The sequence below is a fragment of the Pseudovirgaria hyperparasitica genome, assembly GCF_010093815.1.
Source record: "Pseudovirgaria hyperparasitica strain CBS 121739 unplaced genomic scaffold EJ05scaffold_9, whole genome shotgun sequence".
NCBI lineage: Eukaryota > Fungi > Ascomycota > Dothideomycetes > Acrospermales > Acrospermaceae > Pseudovirgaria > Pseudovirgaria hyperparasitica.
In genome coordinates, this window is record NW_022985557.1 from 743,317 (window position 1) to 766,040 (window position 22,724).

General features: G+C 47.3%; 8 protein-coding genes across 8 annotated transcripts; 6 read left to right on the forward strand and 2 right to left on the reverse strand.

The window, feature by feature from the left end:
* Nucleotides 1-1,006: 1,006 nt before the first annotated feature.
* Nucleotides 1,007-2,356, reverse strand: EJ05DRAFT_511348 (uncharacterized protein). The gene is made up of 4 exons (XM_033748240.1): nt 2,332-2,356; nt 1,595-2,270; nt 1,380-1,541; nt 1,007-1,332 (listed from the first exon to the last, which is right to left on the reverse strand). Exons 2-4 carry the CDS (start codon nt 2,184-2,186, stop codon nt 1,169-1,171), a joined length of 918 nt encoding a protein of 305 aa, XP_033600001.1. The 5' UTR covers nt 2,187-2,270; nt 2,332-2,356; the 3' UTR covers nt 1,007-1,168.
* A 1,065-nt stretch (nt 2,357-3,421) lies between these two features.
* EJ05DRAFT_393750 (uncharacterized protein) lies at nt 3,422-4,222 on the reverse strand. The gene has a single exon (XM_033741352.1). The coding sequence runs from the start codon at nt 4,015-4,017 to the stop codon at nt 3,571-3,573; it is 447 nt and encodes a 148-aa protein (XP_033600002.1). The 5' UTR covers nt 4,018-4,222; the 3' UTR covers nt 3,422-3,570.
* A 518-nt stretch (nt 4,223-4,740) lies between these two features.
* EJ05DRAFT_476797 (uncharacterized protein) lies at nt 4,741-6,919 on the forward strand. The gene is made up of 4 exons (XM_033744113.1): nt 4,741-5,126; nt 5,171-5,180; nt 5,229-6,262; nt 6,398-6,919. The coding sequence occupies exons 1-4, from the start codon at nt 4,868-4,870 to the stop codon at nt 6,496-6,498; spliced, it is 1,404 nt and encodes a 467-aa protein (XP_033600003.1). The 5' UTR covers nt 4,741-4,867; the 3' UTR covers nt 6,499-6,919.
* Nucleotides 6,920-13,334: 6,415 nt separating this feature from the next.
* On the forward strand, nt 13,335-14,777 carry EJ05DRAFT_538732 (uncharacterized protein). Its single transcript, XM_033749476.1, has 2 exons — nt 13,335-13,975; nt 14,030-14,777. The coding sequence occupies exons 1-2, from the start codon at nt 13,399-13,401 to the stop codon at nt 14,689-14,691; spliced, it is 1,239 nt and encodes a 412-aa protein (XP_033600004.1). The 5' UTR covers nt 13,335-13,398; the 3' UTR covers nt 14,692-14,777.
* Nucleotides 14,778-15,204: 427 nt separating this feature from the next.
* Nucleotides 15,205-15,624, forward strand: EJ05DRAFT_393914 (uncharacterized protein). Its single transcript, XM_033741353.1, has one exon. The coding sequence runs from the start codon at nt 15,333-15,335 to the stop codon at nt 15,579-15,581; it is 249 nt and encodes an 82-aa protein (XP_033600005.1). The 5' UTR covers nt 15,205-15,332; the 3' UTR covers nt 15,582-15,624.
* A 354-nt stretch (nt 15,625-15,978) lies between these two features.
* EJ05DRAFT_394133 (uncharacterized protein) lies at nt 15,979-16,448 on the forward strand. The gene is made up of 2 exons (XM_033741354.1): nt 15,979-16,183; nt 16,232-16,448. Exons 1-2 carry the CDS (start codon nt 16,013-16,015, stop codon nt 16,274-16,276), a joined length of 216 nt encoding a protein of 71 aa, XP_033600006.1. The 5' UTR covers nt 15,979-16,012; the 3' UTR covers nt 16,277-16,448.
* EJ05DRAFT_501087 (uncharacterized protein) lies at nt 16,433-16,996 on the forward strand (the record flags this gene model as incomplete). Its single annotated transcript, XM_033747071.1, has 1 exon — nt 16,433-16,996. One exon carries the CDS (start codon nt 16,433-16,435, stop codon nt 16,994-16,996), a length of 564 nt encoding a protein of 187 aa, XP_033600007.1.
* A 744-nt stretch (nt 16,997-17,740) lies between these two features.
* On the forward strand, nt 17,741-20,130 carry EJ05DRAFT_501088 (uncharacterized protein; the record flags this gene model as incomplete). The annotated part of the gene is made up of 3 exons (XM_033747072.1): nt 17,741-17,848; nt 17,896-18,156; nt 18,202-20,130. 3 exons carry the CDS (start codon nt 17,741-17,743, stop codon nt 20,128-20,130), a joined length of 2,298 nt encoding a protein of 765 aa, XP_033600008.1.
* Nucleotides 20,131-22,724: the final 2,594 nt, after the last annotated feature.

Sequence of the window (22,724 nt, forward strand, 5' to 3'; positions counted from 1 at the left end):
ACCAATTTAATCTGGGTCAGACGCTTTGGCGGCATTACATACGGCATAAATCCGGCGCCGAGCACACTACATTCTTGGGGAACACATTTTGGCGTTCTGGTCTTGGTTTTTAGGGTTTGGAATTGCGAGGTTTGGGCTCGGGTTCGCAAAGGTCGAGAACGAGCGGATTGTACTATCAAACAGCTACAGGCTCGTCGTCGCGAGAATACCAACTTGGGCGTTGCGGCTCGAAGAACAAGCTAGAACGAACATTATCTTGACGATCGCCTGAGAGTCAAGAAGCTTTTCTTTGTTATTCTTTTCCTTTTGTACGGATCGAGAACGGATTCGACGGGTGCTTGGGAGAGGATAGGACTGAAACACATGGTAGACGAGTTGATGAATGGGGCAGAGGTTGATACTTCATGATAAATATTCTTCCGTCTGTTGTGACAAATTGATGATAATTCTTCTATTCTGGCGCATTCTTCATGGTGACTTCGGCCCTTGCTATGTACAACCCACCACATGATTCACCGACGTAATACTGATTACACCCCGCGTTGAGAACCCAGGACACTTACGACGGACACGTTATTTCTCGAGTTGTGGTCCTTGTCCCCATCCGTTATGTGTACCCAAGATTTCGAATGGTAGCCCAAAGTCCACCCTCAAAAGCCACGAAGACAACCAGAATTGTCAAAGAGTGACATCTTGTACATGCCCATAAGCTATAATGGGAACGTCGATATCTGACTAATGCTGTGAAATCGCCTTCTACGAGTCATGATGGATATGCGAGTTAGTTAGATATCACGATCCTTGGTGTGACATTTGAATGCTACGATGGCTGACGAGATTCTCGAAGCCTGATTCAAAGTAAGCTCTCCATCGGTCATGATGTATATGCGAATCACACGATATGAGACTACAGGGCAGATGTTAGGGGCTATAATGGCAATGGAGGATCGTAGTCGCTACATGTCTCGATATCTGTATTCCCACGACTGAGCAGTGAGATTTCAAACCCCTATTAAACGTTCATTTTGTGCATCTACAGGATTCTATGTGATGCCTTAACGCTCCTGTCCAAACTACAACGTCTATTTTCACATGCATATCTGCTGACCCGTTGGTTGTGGCGTGTCCGTCCTCTTCATCCTGCACATGTGTGAGCAGGACCGGAAGTCTACCGCAGGCCTGTTGCGATGGTATTCTTCTTGGGTGCAAGAATGCCGACGTTGCGGAGCTGCTGAACCGTTTTTTCGCTAGTGTCCTTGTCTTTAGCTTTATTGCGTGCGGCTTTGGAAGCTGTGCTGTCAGGGTTGATGATCAGGGGTGTGTCGGTGACGGCTTCAAGAGTTAGTAGAGCTACAGAGAGGTTAAGGGGTGTGTGGTACCTGAATAGTCAGACGCGATGTTCAGAGCTGATTTTGAAGAGAGCAGGCCCTGCTTGAAGAGGTTCTGGTTGATGTTGTCGAGGGCGGCTTGTTTGCCTGCAGCATACCTACGAGCGGTGCTTGCGGAGGTACCGTGTCCGACTGAATTTCTCGTGGGAGAGGCTTTCGTGGTCAGTTATTTATCTTTGGAATAGGAAGAAGAGGTGTCTCATCACCTTTATTGCCATACCCATCGTCTGCAACGTTGGGGGTGTCGAGTCTGGTCTTCGCTCCATAGACACCAATTGGAGGAAGTAGCCCGGCTGCACGAAGACGGCCAACATGCTCTTGAGCCTTTGATTTCACAGTCTTGTTGCGTTTGGTGTCCTTCTGATCTTGCTCGCTCAACATACGAGGTTCGTGTCCCGATTTAGAAAGCAGTCCCTCCTCACGAAATTGCTGCTTACGTGCGTAGTCATGGTCAAATTGATTCCTGTCGATGAGGCGGGTGTTGACAGGCCCAACATCACCATTGCAGTTGGCTAGATTACTTGTGTCAGGGTTGGCAAAAGGGCCACGATTGGAGAGACCGTTCGTCTTGACTTGAGTTTCAGTTGAATCTCTGCCTACTGGGAAGACGAAAGGAGGAAGTGGAGGTACATTCACCGGCTGGACATTTTGTGGAGCGGCCAGAGTTGGTCTCGGGCAAAGTATGGCGTTGTTTTGCTGTGAAAAGACAGAGTCTTTGCGAGAATCCGAATTAACGATTGTGGCGCCAGGGGGGTCAGTGTCGTGAAAGCAGGCGAAGAGGAGACTGAGAAAAGGCATCTTCTAGAAGCCAATAGCCGTGTATCGGTCTCGTGGTTAATCAAGTAGAAGTGTGAAGATGCAGCGTTGGATCGCTCGGTGAGCCTGAAAGACAAATTAGCTTGTTGGGAGATATCTTTTGTTTTGTTTGGAGGCACGTGCACACAAATTGCGTTGTGAGAACCTGGTAGGGAAACAGGACTAGCTTGAGTGAAGGATTGTCCTATGGAATCAATTGCGGATTGGCAGAATCTCAAGAGAGTCTCTACCAGGCCGCGAGTACTGTAGTATCGTTTCTACTTTACTGACAGCTTGTGACTGTTGGTGAGATGGCTTCGAAACTACGCGAGCAACAGCGGAACTTTCCTCCGTCCGGGTGTAAATAGTGTGTCGGCAAGGTTTTAGTGCTGGGGGCTTGATATGCCTAGGTGGATCATGAAGTGTTTGATTATGGGGCTTGGACGTGCAGCTTCTAAAACATGAGAACATCGTGTGGTTACAAAAGTATCTGGTGTTAAAGAAGTAGTTCTGTGAGGGATCTGTGACACCAGAACAAAATAGAAATGGTCCACACAAGTATTTATGCACGGACATGGATGAGACCCCAGGACAGAGAAATCGAACAGTGAGATTCAAGCGAGAATGTTAGTGACATTGTCGTTGATGTCGCCCAGAGATTTGGCAAAGGACCCTTGACTAGTAGAAGATATATTGTCTAGAGACTTGTGATTACCCAACCCAAGAATTCCTTGAACTGTCCATCCCAATAACGTTGACTTCGGCGCAGCCGGAGCCTCTCTCTCAACACATGTCAAGGAGAATATTCGAGAATATTTGAGGCATTACGCAACAAGATGCGTTATGTCGTTGGCTGTGGGCCGGGCGTCCATTGGAAAAGGTTCCGGTTCAGGCTCGGGTTCAGGTGGATCTGGAGAAAGGGAGTTTTGAGCCTGGGGCTCAGCTGCCATGTAACAATCGGGCATGATGTAGGCTCTCGATGTGCTGGAAGAGAACTGAATATTCGGGTTGAAGTGGTGGACGAGCAAGTTCGAATTTCAGTGATGGGTCCAGTCTTTATAGGACAAAGGGTGTGGGTGACTGCCTAGCCCTGGTGACTTTGTCTCAAACTTCACTGAAACGCTTCAACATGGCGCCGCCTCGCTTGATATGGTCACCCTCGCTGTTCATGGGAATCCAAGATACGAAAGTGCGTCATGAGGAGAGTAAAACCAGGTATTGGGATATATGATAATGTGAGAAGCATGCTTGGTGGTTAGTTTGCCTTGTTTGGCGTGCGGCGTCATCGGTTGTTGGGCCCCACCGTGGATCAAATTCCAACTTCCACGAGTTCTGGTCTCAGACCTGGTTTGCTAAACATATTCCAGCCAATGCGCAGCTGAGTCAATCAATCGGCATGGCGACCTTGCCAGCCCATGGCATATGCGTTTCCATGGAATGTTGTCGGTCCCCCATACGCGGTACCGCTCGATGATCGATCTCCAGGGCTCAAAAATTGTGGCCGCATAGGCGACACCACAGCAGAGCTGCGTGGGGAATTCCGCACGGAGCCCCGTGGTGAGTGGTACGACACACAGTTCGAAGTCGTACTCGTAACTGATGCGTTCTTCACGTGACTGAGCTGATTTGTTGACGACCTGATCGAGTGTGTACTGGTTGCTGGCGATTTTGACATCGGGGTCGGTGGAGAACTCGTAATTCCTGGTGTGTTCGGTCGGGACGTTTTTATAGGTGATGAAGCTTCATGCGATCGTGAGATAGGCTTTGTAGCTTCTTTCTGCTGGGTGTCTATTGTTCGGAGTGAAGCCTTTGACTTTGACAAGGTGCAGCCCATCGTGAACCTTAAATGGGAGAGTAGTAGAAACTAGGCAGAAATCGATATCCAAGAAGAAAAAAACTTGACTTTTAACGAAGTATATGTTAGCTCACGCCAGGACCGGGGGGGCGGCCACGCAAGCAAAGGCAGCCAGAAGACACAGAACGCCAAGAATGAGGCAAGTTGATAGTTGGAATATTGTGTAGTCGCAAAAGATAGTGAAGTGCTGCTTAGAGAGAGCTATGGAGAGGAGCAGATAGATACATCTGTTCCCACGGAAGTACGCAACCGCGAGTCGCCATTCCTCAGCCAGCACAGTCTCGGTCTCAGTCTCACTTCTTGGGAGCTCCTACTCCCTGCGCTGGCGCGAGTCTCGAGGCTTCCAAGTCCGCTTATATCGACTACCTTTGACGACGGTGGCACGCATTTATGGGCTGATCACAATTAACAAGCTGGCTGCTCCACTGCGGAATGCGGATTGTTTTGTCTTGCCCGAGCCGACACGGATGTATCGAATCCTTTGGCCGTGTTCAAGTAGAGGTAAGCAAGAAGACACATGAATAGTTTTTGTTGTATGTGATACTGAAGTCGTTGCGCGGATACTGTCCTCAAAGAATGGCGAACGTAGTAGGATCAAGGCACATGGATTAGTGCCTTGCATATCGGGCATCAGATCCGTGAATTTTAGCGTCGGAGTTAATGGGCGAACTAATATCAGCTAGGACTCAACCTCGCGCTTTACTTCAACTGCACCTCATTACACTGCTCCAGGCGTGACATCAGAGCATGCCCACGTACTGGCATCGCGCCATCACTCCTTATATTTCTGGACTTTCAGCCCCAAGTAGGCTGTACGGTATGAGCTGAAATGGCTCCTCCACAGAGTGTCCCGACTGCCGGCACAGCAGTACATGCCCAAACGTCTTCAACCAATGTTCCAGGAAAGTCAGAGCCGAGGCAGAGACGCGTAGCGGAACCAGAGGAGAAGGTACATTTCACCGCCCTCATTCGCCTGCCTTTCCTCAGAGGAGACTTTGTTGATCCGCCCCAAGTGGACTGGGACAACACCAGAGACCAAGCGCTTTGGAAGATCATCTCGCGCAGTTCGAAGGCCAGCGCTATAGATTGTATGTCCTTTCTTTAAAACCCTGCATTTTACTAACTACCATAGGGACAGAACTGTAAGCCAACCTTGACGTCCCGTCATTTCACCCTCTGACCCCAAATAGAGCCAATAAATTTCAAGTCCCACATACCTTTCTGCTACAACAGGCAGCATGGCTGTACGAACGACACATATCCCATGTCCGCGCTCAGATGCGGAAAGTTCAAACACCTACAGCTTCCACTGGAATAGGATCTGCGAGCTCCACAACACCTGTCTGTAGTGTTCCCATGAAAAGGCTTGGTAGTGGAGGCTCTAGAGCACCCTCATCATTGTCCATCAGATCGAAGGTTGAAATTGTCAAAGTAGATGGTAGCTTACCAGGATCCCCCAAAGCGCCAGCACCTACAATATCACGAACACCATCAACAACGACCGTCACGCACAGCGGTCTGGGTGTTACTGCTCCTGTCAGTCCTAGACCACCTCATAGATCGTTCCGTTCGTCCTTCCCACCGTCTCGCAAGGCTCCGCCTGCCGTGCCTGTGCACGGTGCTAGTACTGCAACCAATCATCCTACCAGTCCTGATTCGCTCTCTGGTGCCGACTCAAGTTCGTCGGCAAGCTCCTCTGACGAGGAGCCCGATAATCCCATCCGGCGCAGCCAAATATTCAAGCGCCCTCCTCGTTTCACGCAACGCAAATCTCCCCTTGCTCCTCTTGATGATGCTTCAGAAAATGATCCAGATGAGGATGACTCCTCGAATTCCGACCTTCCATTCGCAATGGTCAATCAGAATTATACTCAGAACAAGACGCCTGCCCGGCAAGATCCACATCACGCTCAAGGTGGCCTAGTAAAAGGGGCTGACAAGTCGAAAGGAAAATCAATTACTGACCCTCGAGCACAGCGTCAAGTTATAGGATCTACATCTGGTATTGAATCCTCTGCATCTTCCGCATCATCTGCTGTACCTGGCCGTTCCAATCAAGTACCTTCATCACCTCCACCAATGTCACCACGACACAGAGCGGAGCTGGCACGCTTAAACCCTCACAAACGAAATAGTGTAGGCTCCCCGAGTAGCAGGGGCAAAGGTAAGGAAACAGGCAGCGACGGCACACCTAGCATGGGCAGCAGCTTCAGTGATCTTGACGGTAAGTTTTCGCCGTCTCATTCAACCGTCGACTTGCCTCCGAATCGTCTTCCAAATGCCGTCGACCGTATCGCGAATGATATTCTCCGCCGTTGCGAGTCAATGTAGTCGCACCACAGCTAAAGTGTCTGCCTAGATGCCAGTGTCACTCAGTCCGCACTAGAGGAAGCGCTCTTGAGCAATATGCAGCATGGTAGAATGAGTACATTGAGTAATCTGCGATCGAGGTATTTGTAAAGTGAGCAGTCATACAGCTTCAAATCTAGGATATCTCATCATTTCTTTGTTCTCCTTGAATGTCCTACAATTCCTATGTTTCCTTCTTCATGAATACCTGGCTATATAAAATCTCTTGATTCATTCGCTTGTATAAGCTAGGTTGCTCGCAACAACGGTTCGACATGTGCTCAGCATCTCCACTTGCACATTTATTCTGCATACTGAATCTCTTGCTTGAGTCTCGTCCATATATCACTGTATACCCTCTCTTGCTCTGCTCTTCTGCAGTCGTACTTTATATTCTTATGTTTTATGGACAATCCATTACGAGTGTACGAGCTTCTATGTCTTTCGGGCTCGCTTTATTCTTGATGTGATGCTTCCATGTTCCCTTTGACACCTGTCGTACTGTGGACAATTGCCAGTGGCTGTGTCGATGCTCAAGAAGAGGAATCGCTCAGGGAAAATGACTGGCATCGTTCACGCAAACGTAGACTGATGAGGCGGTCAGCAGGCTGTTCTGATATCTCACGCAGACCACTCATCTTAGTATGTTCTTATGCGTTACATACCGTGAGAAAGGACGCCAGAGTGTAGTCAGCTCTGGCAGTAGACAGGCTTGAGGCAAATTAATTGTCAATGGACCGAAGAGCTATACACTAAAGCCCTGGAATGAGTGATGTTTACGCAGCGGAACCGCATTCTTGTCAGGAGCGCAGTCTTGTGGACCATATCGCTCGTGGTAATGGTCGTAGGTGCTGCCGTTGATGTTCGGGTGTAGGCTTGTCGATGCGGTCGCGTCGTAGGTGAAGATCTGGAGGGGAATTTTGGGTCGAAATTGGACGTTTTCAAAAAGTGTGCTAGGAACTCGTACCAGAGTCTCAAATGCTTTTGTATTGACCCTGAACCACTGATCAGATGTTTTTTGGTCCGTATAGTATCGCGTTGTGGCAATGTCGCTGGTATTATCGCGTCAGGCCGGTTTTGAGTCGAAATCTGACTCGACAACAAAGTTCCCTAGGAACGCGTAGTAAGTCTCAAGAAGCTCCTTTTGTCTTATCTCTATACACACTAACAAATTTCAGAGTTCTAGGACATCTTAAAACCTCACCGTCGTCGTCGATGGCTCCAAAACTGCTTTTTCGTCACAAAATCACGCAATTTTGACAACTACGCGACCACACGATCACCGGACACATTTAAAACTTGTAGGAACTCAGATATACTACTCGTAAAGATATATACAGCTTCCTACACACATAACTGACGTTTCTGAGGTTTGCGGTCACACTTTCCTCCCGACGTCCTCCTGGAAATCTTGCTGCCTGAGGGCCTTGTCATGCCCCAGGCCACGATTTTTGCCAAGCCGTACCACACTATACACGCAAAGTACCTCGCTTTGCAGGTGTAATCAGAACGCCGAGCTGCCGATAGACTGCGCTAGACCAGAAGTAGCCAGCCTGGACCGTGCTCAAGAGCTGTCGCTTCTGCGCGACTATATAAACAACGGTCCTCTCTCCCTCGAAACACTTTCCTTCTTTCCTCATGCTCGCCCATTGGGCATCGCCAGCATCAGCCGGGGAGCTAGAGTCTGAGCGGGCCTCGACTCTAGCAATTGGAGGCTTCGGGTTCGTTACACAGAAACACATTCTTGTCCGACCTCTTTCACTCGGCGGGGTGGGAGGAAAACTAAGATCTGGGACTACCTTCTACCAGATTATGGTCGCGGACGCGTGAACATAGTCTGGAGAAGGACTAACTAGGGCGCAAAGAAGAGTAGTGGCCTTTGCGAGATGTTCGGAGGGGCTGGACCGACATCATTAGTTTGTAGCACTGGTTTGTATCTGGCTTGGTATTTCCTTCTCTCTCTTTTCCTTTTTTTTCTTTTCTCTTCTCTCTTTATCTTTGTCTCCCTCTCCTCTTTCTTTTTTCAGACTGTCATCATGCAGAGTTTAATTAGGGCGCAGAGCAATAGGGCTCTGTAGTCACGGGAGGGGAGGGCCCGTTGACAATCAATCGAATTAATCAATTTCTTCTACTTCTTCTTCCTCTTCTTCCCATCATCCGTTGGTGATCTATCTTGAGTGTGACTGACTTCGCTTTCTGGTGACTTGCCTACCTTCAACAACATGTTGGTGACATGCCTTGCTCGCCTTGCTCGCCTTGTCGTCTGATCTCGTCCACTCCTTGCCCATAAGGTTACTTGAAGTCAACGATCGTCGGCCATGCTTAGCTCGCCTTTTCACCGCAGCTTGAATCTTGCCCGTTGTCGTCCTTATCTCACCCTTATCCCTGAGTAACACGCGCAATACGCGTACCGTGCACGCTGACTCCAAGGCTACGCAAGCTAGCCGATTTGTCACTGATCCTCCCAGTTAGCATGCTCACCCTCTTCTATGAATGGGTTTTCGTTTTTGATCTCCCCATGACTCACACATCGGGCCGTATATGCTACATCTTTGTTTTTCTCGTTCTCTGCCGCTGACAGCGGCAACATCTCCTTGCTAACCAGTCTTCGCCGTCGTTCCTTATTGAAATTTCTACTGTGCTGCTCTTCTTGAAAGAGCAGTACTAAGAATTGATAGTGAAGCACGCAGTGACCCGTATCCTTCGATCATTGGTAATGGCATCCATCATGGGCTTGCTGGGTGAATGCTTGTTTGATTTTGCGTTATTCTACTATATAGAGTGCACCCGCCGCTTACTTTCTTGCTCCTCCTTTAGTCACGTCGTAATGACATACAAGATCCATCCCATACTGGACAAAGGCGATATATGCTTCTAGCCCCGCCACTCCAAGCAATTATCTTCATGTCTCTTGGCGCTTTCCTGTCGCTCGACTGATAATGCTTTTCTCACTACGATACATGGCGATAGTTTTCATCCTGGCTCACCTTCATTGTATTGCTTCCTTGAAACATAGCGAAGTCCATGGGCATAGAATTCTCCCTCGAAGTTACACTACGCAATAATATGCTTGAATTTCGTTTTCGTTGCTCTTGTTATGCTCAGATGTGGCGGAGTGCCTCTTCATATCTTAAAGATTATCCTTAGCATGTGCTCCTAAAGAGAGGCTCTACGGTGCAAATACACCATATTGCGATCTTCTTCAGCTGTGCTATTCATGTAACTCGTTGGCATAGCGCAATAGCACGTACAACTAGGTCGCATCATTCACACACGGACTTCCTCACGTACCCGGCACCGACCCCTTGGTTGTAAGATACATATATTTCCTATGTTCTCCTCGGGACTCCTCCTTGCCGCTTACTTCATAGCTTGTGTTCGAAGCACACGTCGAACAAAGCTAAGGCATTCTATGCTTCCGGGGTGCTTGCTCTGGCGTTCTGAATCCTCGCTTCGAAGTGTGTGACTCGGCGCTCTGGCGCTCGAACATTATGTGGGTCTTCTGCGCTGATTTCGTTTCTTTGATAGTGTTGATATCGTGGAAGTTTCGATGACGTGGACCGTCATGATCAGCTCATGATGATGGCCATCGATATCACCCTTTGTGGGCTGCCAGAGCATTTACCAGCTTACCAGTATTTGTGTTTGAGCTTTTGCGCTGCGCACAGCCTGTGTAAAGTAGAGCTTATGTATTTACTCGTGATTTAGCTACCTTCTTATGCTTCTCAGTCTTACTTGCCTTGAGTGTGCCACTGATGAGGAAACCGTGGGTTCATGATGTGGCGTCCGTGTCAATTGCCTGATAACTTTTTACGGTCTACCCGGCATTCAAGATTCCTTCCCCCAAATCTGGGAGTCATGTACCCGGTAAGTGGTCTCTCGGCAAGGAGTAGATAATCATCCCTCTCGTCGGCTGTGACTATTCTGTTGGCATTAGTGATACTAACCTAAAACGGATTCTCTTCTACTCCTGCTCGGCGCAGTATACCTATGGAGTCTTTTGATGCTTGGACGTGACTGGGCACTTAATGTGGTGGTGGGTGTAATCTTGAGCGGTGATAACGCGCGCTAGAAACGTTCCTTGATGCATAGCTTCATCATAACAGGGTGAAGATACTTCCACATAGATAATGTACAAAGGTTACCGATGCTACAAGTCAAAAACAACATCTTCAGAGCGGACTTCTGCAAGTTCTCACAGGAAAGTCGATATGTCGTTCTTTACCATAAGCAGCCATGTGAGCTCTTAAATGCTCGCCCTCGTTCGTTCTATGCAAAAATTGGTGCGTCTCATCACATCATTCTTTGAGTGATGTTTGGGTAAGCTACAACGGAGTTCTGGTGGGTAGTATAAGTGCCACAGTAGGTCACTGTGAATGAAATTTGATGTTTAGTGCAAGCAGTAGTCGGTTCAAAATAACTTTCTCAACTCTGCTTGCGAAAGTGGCCGTGTTTGCTCAAAGATCACTGAATGGTTGAGCAGAATTCCTCTGGTTGGCATCTGGAAACTCTCCATGCTCTCTCCTCGACAGTAATTCTCTGCCTTGATGTGTGTGACATAGAATGCATTCACTTGGCGTTCATTCGACATCATTCTAGCTGCTAATCATGTAGTGTAAATTATGACACCATACGAGCCTTAAACAAAACTTTCCACGCATGAAGTGCTTGGTCCAGTGAAGGACTCTTTTTACCTCGCGGTCGAGTGGTGCAGTTGTATGTTTAAGGGTGAGTGTTAATGCGCAATCGACGCTTCACTGGATTCGATCATTTGGACGTACCCGGCGGTCTTTCGTTCGTAAGATGTGTATATATCTAGAGCCTATCTAGAGAATCTATCTCTCCTATATCTCCATGCTCATTGCACAAGCTGCGATGATGAGTCGTGGAGGGATATCTATGTGTCTGCCTCCAAATCATGGTCTATCTGAGCCCATGTGTTCCTTTGCGTCTTATTAGGATGAAAGGTTAATGTTCTGTTTGCGCTCTTATATGATGATGATGTACGTCATTGTTGATAGTGGTTGCTGAGGACAATACTTCATTGCTATCTGGGATCCTGATGTGTGTGTGTGTGTCACCTGTTTTGCTCGTGCTTCGTGCACTTCTTCGTGTCTTGTAGACTGGCCAGTGACATCGAACCTGCTCAGTGTGGTGATGATGATGGTCATCACCATACTGAAGTGTGATCGATGAACTCTATCATTGTAAGGTAGAATTCCTTCGTAGATTAGGTCTGGAATTGCCCACAACCGTGCGCAAAATGTTCAATATTCTTACGCCTGCGTACACAGAAGCTGTGCAAATATCGAGCCGACGTCGATCAGAACATCTCTCTCCTTACTCAAACCAAAAAGAGAGAATGCTAATACATACACATCGAATCTCACTCTCATGTTCATACTGACCATCGCCCCTGAAGTCTGCATTCATTCCAAGTGAGCAGCGTTGATGCATTGCATCACTGATGCTACCTGATGCACTACTTCACGTCCAGATACAATGGCACGGAGCCATAAAGTCCAAACGACTCGACGAGAACGTAGATGATGCATCGGAGCTCGGTCATCAAATAGCATGATTGCGTAGGAAGCTACTGCCGGATTCCAACCTTGTAAGATACATACTCATTGTAAGAAGAATACTGTCAAGGAAGCTGCTCCCTTTATACATCCAAGAGCAGGCCACACACGTCGGGTAGGTGACTTCAAACTAACCACCTAGCACGCATCAGTCTATGTTCCTTGGAAAGGAGAGAAGACACCTACCCGTCACTAGCTGCTTCTGCGAAGCCAAGTAAAAGTATATAAAACACGATCTGCTCTGTCTTTCACGTTTCAGCCCTGTACCATTACTCCCTGAGGCTTAGGGATCGTGCTCTATCGTAATATATTTCCATCACACGCATGGTGTACCCGGGTGTTTGATATCGAAATTAATGGATTGGGGTGCTGCGCTACTTTGCATGGTCTATAGTAGGCTGGATGGGAACTTGGGGATCGTGAGGGTTCGAATGCTTACGTCGGCGTTGTATGGTTATGCCAATGATATCCGATCAATCACGTGCCATGTTACGAACGAGTAGCACGCAGCGCGAATATCGCTTCATGGGCGGGAGATGAGAGGACTAGGGAGTGAGACATAGGAAGTTCAAAGTGAATAGTGCGATAGTTCCATAATGGAGGATGAAGTGTGTATATAAGATCACAGCACGCAATATCAGGAGAATTGATGGTTATAAAGTATGGAGTATGGAGTAAAGTCAAGCCATGGACTTCGAACGTAAAGGATGTGTACACCTTTAATATAATGTCGATGGTCTTTATCTGTAAACTCATCTGATACAAGGCCTTGGGGCAGAGTACAATCGATTAGCATATTGTGAATCGGCTGTAAGAAAGTCATCTACCTTAGCGATTGCTTTGATTTCAATTCGCTGCGTCCAAGACTCCAAGAATACATGTTCTCTGTGTTTGTTAAACTTACGTGCTGTTTGGAGCTACGACTGATGCTTATCATTGGTTGTAACATTGTAGACACAATAATATCGCGTACGTCGTAGATATCAAATAGTGATGATTCTATTCCCATAAAGCATGTTTGAATCTAGTTCTTTCCGAAATAGTATACAATCTAACACAACTATGACTAACCTTAAAGGGCTGGGTCTGGGAACCTGCGCTAGCTTGTTCAGGAAAATTCTATGCAGAGATGGATGGATTTCGACAGGCGTTGGGAAGCTCAACTCGTCCATCAAATCAATTATGTATCACTGTAATGACACTTGCAGAATATTTATCCGGCTTGTCCTACTTCATGACGTCTGCGTCGTGCACGTCCATATGGGCGTGCTGCAAGGTTGGGGACGCGTCCGTTTGCGCTTACCGTAGCTTATGACGCCATGGTGACCACTGAAACCAAAGCTGTAAAACAAAACCTCAATTGCCCGCTGTGCCAACTCAGCCTCTCCATTCCTTGTCTCCCCCATATTTCATCTTGATAATTACAATTATGTCTTCTTCATCTCGTATCAGTGGCATCACTGTCCGCTCATCTGCGCGGAACTTTCAACGAGCTCAACCCCATTTGCGCCCAAGATTACAATACCGCAGTTATGCTGATGTATCTTCTCAAGCAAAAACTGCTGGAGGTGGCGGTATTGTCGGCGGTCTCATCGGTGGCGCGACCGTCCTAGTTGCTGGCTATGGATACTACCACTTCTCCGGCGCCAAGACTGCTGTGCAGACAATGTCAAGCGCCAAGGGCTACTTCCAACAGGCCAAGAACAAAGTACAAGAGCAGACGCCAGAGCCGAATCAGGCAATTGAGTGGCTGCACAGTACGGCGTTGGCATATGCTGGTTTCATTCCCGGCGCGAAGGGGTACGTGGATCAAGCTTTCAAGGACGTGGAGAGCATTCGCAGCAAGCACGGCGATAAGGTTGATGGGATCATTCGTGATGGATATGAGGAGCTTAAGAAGGTGACCCAGGAGGGAGACATGTCAATCGAGACTACTGGCAAGGTGTGGAATGTCATTCAGGACAAGCTGCAACAGATTGGCGAGTTAGCTGGTGATGCCATTGAAGGTATGTGGAGTTACTCGATCTGTTTAAGTAAGAGATTGACCCGTGACCATGCAGACATCCTCAACAACCATCCTGACGTAAAAGAGAAGGTCGGTGGCAACATTGATCAGCTCAAACAACTCCAGGAACAGTACGGACCCAAAGTAAAAAGCGAGGTCGACAAAACCTGGGAACAGATTTCAAGCATCGTGTCCAAGGGTGTCTCAGCCAGCACGGCTTCAGAAATCCAGAAGGTGGTTCAAGAGAAGGTTGAATTGATCAAAAGTATGGGAGACAAGGCCTATCAAGAGGGCAAAGAGCAGGTTAAGCCCTACCTCGAAAAATCTCCAAAGGTGAAGCAGCTCATTGAGGAAAATGAAGAAGCACTCAAGCAAGGCAATATCAAAGAGCTTTGGGACAAGATCCGCAATGCTGTTGAGTCAGGCGACACAGAAGAGATCGAGAAGTACGTCAAGGACACTGCTGAGAAGGCCAAAGATCAGGGCCAGAAATACGGGATCGACATCGAGAAGTACCTCCAAAGTTTCGAAAAATACGTCCCAGGGTCATCGGATATTATGACAAAGGTACAGCAGCTCCAGAAGGTCGGTAAGGAGCATGGTGCCGAGGCTGAGAAAATATTCAAGAGCGCGATTGATGAGATCAAGCAGGTTTTGAAGAGGAAAACTGAAGAGGCTGAAAAGGTTGCCAAGTCTGCGAAGAAGGAGAGTAAATGAATTGTCGATTAGGATATGTACTATAAAAAAATGCATAGCGATGGGCGTAGAAGTAAATCAATCAAGCATTTGTAGTCGGATATCGGATATACGGTCGTCGTGATTTGCATTGCTTGATGTATTAACATGTTCAGTATCAGTGCACTAGAACATGGTGTCTCGTTTTCCAGGCCTTCTTCTCCAGGGTAACAACGCCAATGCTCTACGACGAGACCGCATCAAAGATTCCTCTCCAGGACGAATGCACATCGGCCAAGTGTACGACTCTAAGAAGCCTCGAAAGCCCGACACTCACCGGAGAGTCCGGAGATCTGGTCATGCACTTGATGTAACAAACACAGCGTGTCTCGTCATACAGTCTTGGCTTCTCACGATACAACTGTGACGATGGCCGTGACGGTGTTACAAGCTGAGGTTCAGAAGCCTCTTCGTCACTCGGCCGAGCCATACTAATCTCGCCGCTCGCTTGTTCGCGCCGATCGAAGGCAGCTAAAGACTAATAAAGGAAGACGAATACGAGCCTAGAAGGAAACATGTGCCTGTGCTCGCGCCAGATTCCGTAGTTCGGCCTTGATTATTGCGAGGTGAGGCGCGCTTGCGTAGTCATTAACAAATGAGTCCAGGTATGCAGAAGACGTCGTATGATGGAAATGCCCAGAGTAACATTACTACACCGATACGCGACCAGCGCGCGTAACGTTGCATACCTATTCAATAGTCACTGGCCCAAGCAATGGGTTATGCTGCCAGCGTGGCTGTGCTGTGTGCTGTGGTATTGGATCTATCGAGTTCCATACTACCGTAGAAACTCATCAGTTGAACACGGTATAGATACATTTTTCCTACCAAATTTAATCGTTAGGTTATACTACTGTAGGTCTAAGGCGTAGTCTCTATAACCATGTGTAGCTAGTAAAACACCTGGCTGTCTCAAAGTAGATTAGCATAAGTCTATCGGATTCTACGGTACCTATACTCAGGTAATTCTGATGCGGAGCACCAGATATGATACTTCGTGACCATAATTATACTGGGCCTATGGTTAGAGCAACAACATTATGACACGGAGTCACGGGCATCGTGTCCTGGTAAACCTGTAATGTAAAAATGCGGAGAGCTAACCTGGATGGAAATATTGGCTGGGCAAAATGACGTCGGACCGAGGGTTTTCGCCAGGATTCCGGTGGGGCACGGATATAGTGGCGCCGATGGTCTTACTGTTTTTGGTGTGGCGGAATAGCAATTTAGAGTTTGATATGGGGACTTCCGGCGACCGCTCCTTTCTCAGCTGCTTCTTGGTACACAAAGCTTTGAAGCGTTCATGTGGGTATGGCGACGGACACTGCGGCAGTGGGCAGTGTGGCGAGGACCCTGTGGAGTGTTACCACTAGCTAGTCACCATCTGATGATGGCATTTGGCGGCTCCAGTCTCGTTCATGATCGTTTCTGGTGGGCCAGGGTTGTATTGCAGGGGATGGCTCTGTTGAACATGGTATGATATTGAAGTAAAAAGCTTAGCTACACTAATCATCTCGCGTAGTGCCGGTATCACGCTCCCTTGCAAGGGTGCTACAATGGCAATTAATATAAAAGTATCGACTGCTCACCATTAACGATCGATCATCACCAACCATCACATCTACTTTGCTATATATCATCACAAAAGCTGCAACCTTCCAACTTCTCAAAAACAACAACACCACCGATACATCACATCGATACCAACACCAGTCCACTCACAATGCAATACTCTACACTCGCCCTCGCTGCCTTCACCAGTGTCGCAGCCGCGCTCCCGGCTCCTCAAATCGAAACCCCATGCACCAATGAGCCATTTGGTGCTGTCGCTATCCATTCAGGCTCCGACGCGCATCTACAGAGCGCCACCGCCTGGAAAGGCAACCTGCTCGTCGGCGGCCAACAAGACGCCACCTGCGAATCACCTTCAGCCTACGCCACATTTGTCATCCAAGACGACACCACAGCCTACCTATACGCCGACACACTCACCCAGCAGCTGTACGTCGACCGCAGCGGTATGGGCCAGGGCAAGAGCGGCTACACGAACGAAGGCCAATCGCTGCCACGCAACGGCGAGGTTAAGGGCTGGAGTATTAGCGAGGATGGATACTTGGTATTTGATGGAATGAGTCCCAAGGCATGTCCGACTGAGGTTATTGGTGGGAGCTTCAGTCTTTGGTTCAGCAACGCTGACGAGCCTGGGTTCAACAAGAACTGCACTGGCGTTGCGCTGCGGGCTGTCAAGGCTGATTCGCCGGTGAGCTGCATCTACTCTTCTTCCTAGATCGAGTGAGCAACCAACTAGCGTGTAAGATTATGCAGAGGTGTATGATACGAATAGCATAGCGAATCATTAGCAATGTGGCTTCTAATTACTAGAGGACTATCATTCCAATAGTGACTGAGTAGCAAGTTTGTTATGTGAGAAAACGTCTGCCTAGGCCGGCTACAGGGCGCTAATGTAGGTTCAGCCATGAAGGTATCTGAGAGGTTCTTGTTGCGCCAGCCTTGCGAGTTTTCTTTTCAAATCCCATTCCACTTCTTTCAGCTCACTTTACATTCTCCTCTCACTACATCAATGTTGACCTTGCTATCATAATTGAAGGTTTCCTCTTTCACTTGGAGCATTCTATCGTGGTCTGACAGTGACGCTGGTCAAATAAGGCAAGTATCACATACAACGAAGTTAGTTCAGACGTTCATTAGCGACCGCTTCGTTTGCTCAAGTGCCAACTATAATCTACAAACGTTACTGTTATAGTTGTTTGCCTGGAAGGGATCTTGCTCTTACAAAAACCATTTAGGACATTACTGAATTCACCACAAGCGCTGATCATAATTGGACGGTGAACTTAATTCGTGGACTCAAGTGAGACATACTTGTATGAGAAGCAGTTTAAGCGCCCATAGTTTACTTCTGGCACAGATTGTAGCCTAGTATCAAAGGTATTTAACATTCGATTATCACTCCTCCTCTGGTCACTGACTCTGTCTAAACCTTACATAACAACTTTTTTCAGAAGACAAGATGAGTTCGCTCTACGCGTCAAAGGATATGTTCACGGACGATAAAAGACTGGAGAAGATCGACAAGCTTGTTGCGATTGGTGTTGGGAAGCATATCGCGCTACCTCAAGTAGGTATTTAGATATCTCGTTAGGCCGCAGGCACTGACCTTCGTAGTTCGTTGTCGTCGGTGACCAGTCTAGTGGGAAGTCTTCAACTCTGGAGGCGCTGACAGGATTACCCTTTCCCCGAGACTCAACACTGTGTACTCGTTTTGCAACACATATTGTCTTTAACCGAACCGAAACAGAAAATTGCCATGCTTCCATCGTACCGCACTTGAATTGCGACTCTGCCCTTGAAGCAAAACTCAAAGATTTTGAGCACACTTTCTTGGAAGCTCTGACTACTGAAGAGTTTCAGGAGGTTCTGCTCAAGGTGCGATGAATTCTTCGTTTTCTGATAGCCACTGATGATACATAGGCATCTGATGCCATGGGTTTGGCAAGACTAGGGCAGCAGGATAAGCAGGCTAGCAAACCAACGTTTTCCGAGCACACACTGAGGATCGAGTTGAATGGACCTAATCACAGTCACTTCAGTGTTGTTGACGTTCCTGGTATCTTTCGAAACCCCCAAGAAGGTGTGACTACCAATGATGACATCGCACTGGTCAAGAGAATCGTTCACAGCTACATTGAGGATGAAAGGTCCATCATATTGGCTGTAGTTTCGGCAAACATCGATATTGCCAATCAAGACATTCTGAAGATGGCAAAAGAAGTAGACCCGAAAGGTCAGCGCACACTGGGAATTTTGACAAAACCAGACCTCATCGACAGAGGCGCAGAGGATGATGTCATTAACATTCTAATGGGCACAAGTAACAAGCTTAGACTTGGCTATCACGCGATCCGAAATCGTAAGAAAGCCGAGAACAATTTCACAATCGAACAAAGAAATCAGGCAGAGTCCGAGTTTTTCAACAAGGGCCATTTCTCCAGAGTACCACCCGATCGTGTTGGTGTCATAACTCTTCGACCGCGCCTCGAGAGGCTCCTTAATGACATAACACAGCACGAGTTTCCAAAAGTGAGACAGGAGATCAATAATATGATCGACAGATGTGAACAAGAGATGATGGAGCTCGGCCCAAGTCGTACGACGGATGGTGAGATTCGCAGCTATCTATTGCGCATGGCCGAACAATTCCAAAAGTACGTTGCAGTGGCAATTGAAGCCAACTATGGATCAGACCCATTCTTCCGCATGGACGAAATGCGTCTTGCGACATGGATTATCTCGCAGAATGAGGCATTTTCTGAGGCTGTCAGAACCACGGGCTTTACAGTACCCTTCCTTACAGATTCTCAGCAGCCAACAGAGCAACATAAGGATATGTGGACTGAGCTTGCGACAGAGCGCTCAAGGTTACTTGCATTAGTGGAAAAGGATCACCCTGAACTGTATACCACCGTGGAGCGTACCCTCAAGAATAAGTACGACGATATACAAGCTCATGATCACGATGAGGATACCGAACGCGTTGGTGACAAGGATGGTCATGTCGCCAACGATGGATCCAGGCCACATTCGGTTGAAATTCTCGCTTGGATCAAAGAGAAATACACCAGATCAAGAGGTTTCGAGATGGGAACTTACAATCCCTCTCTCCTACATCTACTGTTCAGCGAGCAAACCTTGGCATGGGAGCCCCTAGCTAAGGTTTACGTGTGTCGATCTATCATCAATAACCACATGTTCTGCAGCCGACTCTTGGACAGGCTGTGCAAAGATGAACTCGTGAACAAAGCTCTGCGATCTGTCATTATGAACGAACAGCTGAGAATCTACAAAAAGGCTACAGGCCAAGTAGAATTCATCCTCAGGACCGAACGACGCGGCAAGTTAATGACCATGAATCACTACTACAGCGACACTCTCGAAAGGGTGCGAGACGAGCGACAGAGAACTAGAGCTGGAGCCATAGTCAGCAAGGCAGCCAAAGGTGAAAGGTTTCCATGTGAGGAAGATGGATCAAGATCATCCTGGGATTCAATTGAGCAGTCTGTGCGGAATTATGTGGCACCGGCTACGCTTCGATCTTCCAACAAAGCTACAGCCAGTAATATTGACCATACGGTCCAAGACATTCATGATGTCCTCAAGGCATACTGCAAGGTTGCTATGAAACGATTCATTGACTGTGTCTGCATGCAAGTCACAGACTACTATCTCATCTCGGGACCTGAAACTCCACTCGGTGTATTATCCTCGACGTTCATTGGTGGTCTCAACACTGATGAGCTTACACGTATTGCGGGCGAAGCTCAACATTCCATCCAGCGTCGGAGTGAGCTCAAGAAGCAGATTGAGAGCCTTAAGGAAGGGAAGAAGATTCTATTACAATGATAGAGACTTGATACGAACCCATGTCTATGAGTAGGAGGAGCACATGCGCAGAGTGGTTATGGCACAGCTGTTAGACATGCAATATGGGTCATATGAGATTAAATGAAAGTGAGATTTCGTTAACGCAACGTATTAACAGGATCAAGTTATCTTGTAGTATCAAACCCGGTGACAGCCTACGATCGTATTTTCTGCACGGCAAATCACTCTCACTGGAAATCTGCGAATTCATACGCCTTCCCATCCTCTTCCCACTACGTCCTTGAGAATGCTCCTCCACCAGGCAGATGCTAGGCCACACTTTCCTTTCACACAACTTCTGCCTAACTGACCACTTACTCCACATATAACTGTGGCGATTCACTGCATAGGTGTATGAAACAGGCCGCTTTGCCTATGCAAACACGCGTTCCTTGCCTCCTGTCATACCATAAAGCCGTCCCTGCTAGACTACCCACAGTAGTATCATCCAATTGAGACATACTTCCTATGTACACACGGTATGGCATGAACTGCACCGATGGCAAAGTTTGTTCGGTACTAATGCCACCAGTGGGCTATGTCTGACTACAAGTTTGCTGCGTATATAGCTAAATATTCGATGAAGTGTAATGATGTTACGATGATGACGAATAAGCTTTATGGGCTTATTTTGGCACTGCTCAGGCCTCCAAAGCATGGTTATAGATCTTCCTTAAGTCCTACTTAACAGTAGGCAGCTTGCCTTGTGACTTGCATGAGTATGTGAGAAATGCTATGCTTTAGCTCAGAGACATTTCCAAGATATTGATCAAAGAAAAACACTCTCTATCACTGTCGGTGGATATTTCTGCAATCCAATTCAAACTGTAGCCTCTGTAATATCAATTCAGAAATCTTGAATCATGAAACACATATCCCTGCTCAATTACAACATTTCTTACATGAATCACCAATAATTCTACACCCTAAAGTCGAATCAAGAGTAATATCACAGCTAAATATCACTAACGTTAAACAGTGATGAAGCACAGCATTACATGCCAATAACTACCATTCATATTTTAGGTCTCGATCTTTTATGTTATCAAAAATCTGCGGAGGAGGAACATTGTGAGCCGGATTATTCTTAAGAACATCCGCTTGTGATGTAGCAATGACTGACATCTAGACTTTTAGAAGGGATATAGAGCTTATATTCTACTACCCTAACAGCCGGGTAAGTGAGTTCGTAGCATATTAGTTAGTAGCAGATTTAAGATCTCGCCTACCCGTCAGTCAGTTGGACATGTTTGAAGGAGTATATACAACATATGGCTGCGTCCTCGCTACTTATCTCTTACTTCGATAAAAAATTCAAAGCTTGCCAGGGGCTATCGGAGGAAATGGCTGCGAACAAATCAATATCTATGTGTAAAATCATGGAATATGATGGATGAAAGCTGTCGTCAAGGGTTCATGACGACTTATACGAAGCTCACGACTTTACTAACGTTAATATGATCTGCACTATCAATTTATACTGGTGCATTTCATCATCTAGTACAGTATATGAAGACAATCGTGAAGATATATGCATGATGACCAGGAGTAAGCAACCAAAGCATGCGGATTGAGTGATTGTTCCTCACCAATCCTGCCCAAAATCCACATATGCTAGCACTAAAAAGGAGCAAACACGCATACCCGGCTGTCACTTTACTCTACTCCTCACAGAAACACCACGTGTCATACCGACTGGCCTACTTCCGTGGACAATATGTCCGTGAATTACATCTACCCGACAGATGTAGGTTCAAGAAGACCATATAAGATCGCAACGTATCTATATACATCACACCAAAACAATCGGAGCAGCATCTCAGTGTGCTGTTTATCAATAGCAGCGGTTCATAATATGAGCTTGTGGTCCCAGACGGCTGGAGTATGTGCGCTTACGTGCCCTGCCACCTACTTATTCCGCTTCATTCCTTTGATGCCTCTCATAGGCTGCTGAGAGTCATCACTATCGATACAAAGTGCTAGTCACTGCGCTAAGATGACGCGAAATATCACCATACAATGATGACAGCCGTTATCAGCTTAGTTTGGACGCTGGCCCGACACATTTTCGGCTTTTCTGAGGCTTAGACGGTGGCACATATCCATTTCTTTTCTTCTGCTCGGCACATTGCTTGTTGCTAGTACTCTGAAGCTCTGAAGCGGTGAGGAGTTTGGATAAGATGGATTGTGGCTAGTAATATAAATCAGTCGAGGGCTTGGATATTGAATATGCCGGGTCGGCTTGCATTTCATTATCTCGTCATGCACATTTGCAAGTTGGAACCATAGCATTCACCGTTCTGCCACGTCACACTTACACACGCTACTGCATCACATTGCACGATAATCACATGAGCAGGAGTGTTACCGACCCGGCAAATGCCATCTAGGCGCTTATACTTTGTCATATAAATCACCATCATTCCTCCCTCATCCAGTTCTCCTCTCTCGACCAAGTAGAGACCAGTCCATACCTGGAAATCACGCGAAAACGTCACCCATGTGCCTCCCGCCTTGTTGATTTGGGCTGACCTGACATGTGTGTCTTGTACAAGGCTTCAAGACGACCATAT